Source organism: Pyrgilauda ruficollis, unplaced genomic scaffold, assembly GCF_017590135.1.
Source record: "Pyrgilauda ruficollis isolate IOZ18807 unplaced genomic scaffold, ASM1759013v1 scaffold799, whole genome shotgun sequence".
Classification (NCBI taxonomy): domain Eukaryota; kingdom Metazoa; phylum Chordata; class Aves; order Passeriformes; family Passeridae; genus Pyrgilauda; species Pyrgilauda ruficollis.
The window spans coordinates 7463-11448 of NW_024529921.1; the positions used below are offsets into that span (position 1 = coordinate 7463).

Consider the following 3986-nt stretch of genomic DNA (forward strand, 5'->3'; position numbering starts at 1 on the left):
CCCCCGCTCTCCCCGCTGTGCGGCCTTCACTCTCAGGCTGTAATTCGGGCCGGGCAACTTCCTCTACCAGTCTCCTCCTCCTCCTCAGATCCAGAACACGGAATAACTACTTCGCTCTGCTCTGTGACGTATCCACGACGCCTGCCGCCAACGGCCGGCCCGGTCTCTGACAGGAGGGTTGGGCACGCTGCCCTTTGCCTGTCCCTTTAACTTTCCCGATGCGTTGTGCCCGCTCCATGTAATCCAGAGCGTGTAATCCCGTTTGGCTTTGCTTCCTTCCAGCTCCCCACATTTGGCAATCCGGGTCATCACCATACCCCGAGCCACAATAGCAAGGAGATGCCTCCGCTTCCCCCCCCTTCACAACCGCTGGTTGAAATGAATCAGCAGAAGGGGGACGACGAGGGAAGAGGGCGGGAGGCGCCTCAATCCAAAATAAAGACTTAAAAGAGGGTGCGGGCCCCCAGGAGTGGGTGTGTGGTGCGGGGAAAGCTGCAAACAAAGGCATTTCTAGGGCGGCGGCGAGCCAGAGGGTGGAGGCGCGATTTGCTCAGGCCCCACCACTGGGAGGAGCGGGGGAAGTGGATGTGACGGCGGGGAGCTGCTGCAGCTCGGGCGCGGAGGGGCTCACGGATTACTTTAGGATGAGCCCCTGCGTGACAACGGCGAGGTGAGGAGAAAATTGCTGCTCTTTCTTCTTCTGGAGCAATACTTCCCTCCCCCCTTCCGCTGCTGTTCCCGCACGAAGCGACCGCCGCCTCCCACTGTTTTTTCCCCTCTGCGAGCTGGTGACCCTGGTTAATTCCTTCCTACCTCTGTTTAAAGGGCACTGGAGGTTGGTACTCTCCGCCCCTACGGCNGGGGGGGGCGGGCGGAAGCGGTTTTGCCTTGCCGTGTGTGAGTGAGTGAGAGCGAGCTACTACTCCCACCCGCAAGCAGGCCCCGTTGGGGTGGTGGTGGCTCTGTGGGGAAGGGGTTTATAACTTCCCCAGGAAACTTTCGCCGAGGATGCTGCTCTTGCACTTTGTGCGGTCCGGGCGCATTACTGTACGCATCGCTATGCGTATTGCTGTGCGGCGGTGCCTTGCGCTGGAGGCGGCGACTGGACACTTTGTTCTCATTTTAACGTTAATGTTCTCATCGATTTTCTGCCTCCCACCGAAAGGGAAAGCCAGACAAAAGATTTTATCGCTTCTCACTGCCGGCTCGACAATTGGGGCAGGGCGGGACGGCGGCTCCACGCGGCCGATCCTTCTGTCCCGCCCTGTACTGGGCCGGACCGTCTTCTGGCGGTGCATTGACTGCGGCAGCTGCTCGCCCTTTATTCGCTGAGCCGTGCCGAGTTATAGCGCCATCCCTGCTCTCGGTGCTGCGGTTCGGGGTCGGAGGGTGCTGGGCTCTCCGACGGCCTTCTCTGCAGCGGGTTTCACTTCGCGGGCAGCCTGCAAACTTGCCTTCTACTTTCTGAAGGGAAGCTCTTGCTGTTCCTGGATTAAGTGCCTTCCTGCCTAGGTGGACTTCAGCTTTAGATATGAGTGGGTTTTTTGTGGTGTTTTTTTGTCTTTTTTTTTTTTTAATTCTTAAGGTTTTTTTTTTTTAAATTAACTGTTTAATAAGTTTAATGTTTTGGCTTTCTCTCCTTTTTTTCTAAAGGTCTGAGGTGCATTGGTGGTTCCTCAGGACTGGCAAAACCAGAAGTAGGACCTTTTTAGTTTGATTGGCAGTGCTGAGACTTTTTTCCTTTTGCTTGCACTTGATACTCTTTGCAAGCAATGAGGAATGGCAGAAGTGCACATAGGGAGGTGTTTCTTAGTTGATTACATTTAAACTAGGAATTCACTTTGAAAATAAAGCCAAGGGGTGATAAAAATGGATGCAATCTTTTTTAAGACACCCAGTGTGGGCTTGGCTTTGCTTGCTTTCAAGCAGTGGAATAGGCCTCAATGAGTAGTTGTGAATGAAAAAAAAAAATTTAATAGCTTCAAAAGAAAGTAATGTTGGGAAGGGTCAATGTGGAGAAAGAAAATATGCATAAATAGAACTGAAGTATTGACTGCTGCTTCTGTACTCCTTAACTGCATTCTAAAATGCTATACCTACTATTGAAAATATTTCAGTTGGGTTTGGGTTTGATTTTTTTTGTTTGTTTGTTTACCTTATATGGGCCTATTTTGGAAGGCTGCACAAAAATAGTGGAAGCTGGTGATATGAAGCATGTCAGTTGTATTTTTAAGGACATTGCCCAAATGTCTGTTTGACAGACATGGGACATTGTTCCTGCTGTATTTAGCATTGGTGCAGCTTTCCCTCTGGTACTGTTCTGGGCCCCATAATTTAAGAAGGATGTGAAGGTCCTTGAATTGCCCTCAGAGGAGGGCAACAAAGCTGGTGAAAGGGCTGGAAGGATTGTCCTATAAGGAGCAGCTGATGGCTCTGGGTTTGTCTAGTTTGGCAAAAAGGAGGCTGAGAGGTGACTTGGCTCTCTACAGCTTACTTTGGAGAGGAAGTGGAGAGGGAGGTATTGACTTCTTCTCCCTGGGATACAGTGACAGTATGCATGGGAATGGTTCACAGCTGTACCAGGAAAGTTCAGACTGGACCTGAGGAAGCATTTCTTTACCGAGAGGGTGATCAAACACTGGGACAGGCTTCCTACAGAGGTGGTTGATGCCTCAAGTTTGTCACTGTTTAAAAGGCATTTGGACAATGCCCTTAATAACATGCCTTAATTTTTGGTCAGCACTAGAATTTTTAAAGTTATTTTAAGGAGAAAATGAATTGTAAATCTCTTCCTATCATAGTTTTTAAAACAAGGAGTCTTCTATAAAAGTTTAAATTGGGTTGACCTAACAAAATTGTTCATCATTTGTTTTAGGTCAGTTTTCATGCTTCTCACATTTAATTTCCCCTTGAATTCAGGGCTTCCCTTGCTCTCAAGAAATCAAAGTTTGCTTTCAGTTTAGGAAAGGTATTCCATTGTGGACTGACACTGGTCAAATGCCAGGCACCCACAAAAGTCGCTCACTCACCCTCCCCTGCCACAGCTGGACAGAGGAGAGAAAAAATTTAATGAAGGCTTCATGAGTTAAGGACTGGGAGAAAACACTCCAAGGGCAAAACAGTCTCAACTTAGAAGTACAAAGTGAGTTTATTACTAACAAAATCAGAGGAGGACAATGTGAAGTAAAATAAGCCCTTAAAAACACCTTTTCTTCCCCAAACCCCTCCCTCCTTCCCACCAGTGCAGGGAGACAGGGCATAGGGGATTTGGTCAGTTTGTCACCCAAGATCTTCTTTTGCTGCTCAGGGAGAGGAGTCATTCCCCTGTGAGACCATGGGGTCCCTTCCCACAGGAGACAGATCTCTGTGAACTTTTCCAACATGTGTCTAGTCTCACAAGCAGCAGTCCTCCCAAAATTGCTGTGGTGTGGGTCACTCTTCCACAGGGTGCAGTCCTCCAAGGACAGGCTGCTCCAGACTGGAAGCAGGGGCCCCTCTCTCCACTGGGTGTCCCACTGGATCACAGCCTCCTCCAGGCATCGACCCACTCTGGTGTACCTCCTCCATAGGCTGTGGGTGGATCTCTGCATCCCCAGTGGACCCCCATGGGCTGCAGTGGGACAGCCTGCTTCACCATGGTCATCACCACGGCCTGCAGAGGAATCTTGGCTCTGGTGCCTGGAGCACCTCCTCCCCCTCCTTCTCCACTGACCTTGGTGTCACCATGTTGTTTCCCTCACATGTTCTCACCTCCTCCTCTTCTCTAGCTAGAATTAAAATGGTGCCCCACTTTGTTTTGATTTTCTTCTTAAATATGTTATCACAGAGGCATTACCAACCTCTCTGGCCCAGATTTGGCCAGCAGCATGTCCATCTTCAGAGCCATCAGGGATTGGCTCTGCTGGACATGGTGGGAAGCCTCCTCTGTGGCTCCCCCACTACCAAAAACCAGGCCATGCAAAACTAACACATCTGTATATGATTAG

The 3986-nt window shown here is 50.0% G+C and overlaps 1 protein-coding gene across 2 annotated transcripts in view; it reads left to right on the plus strand.

The window, feature by feature from the left end:
- LOC121364120 (zinc finger SWIM domain-containing protein 6-like) overlaps positions 1–3681 on the plus strand; it is a 4728-nt gene extending 1047 nt beyond the window's left edge. The window contains exon 2 of one of the 2 annotated variants that reach the window (XM_041487115.1): positions 89–3681. In XM_041487115.1, coding sequence (XP_041343049.1) covers positions 89–210 — 122 coding nt within the window. In that variant the 3' untranslated portion in view covers positions 211–3681. The remainder of the gene's footprint in view (positions 1–88) is intronic. The other variant, XM_041487116.1, reaches the window with a different exon arrangement.
- Positions 3682–3986: the final 305 nt, after the last annotated feature.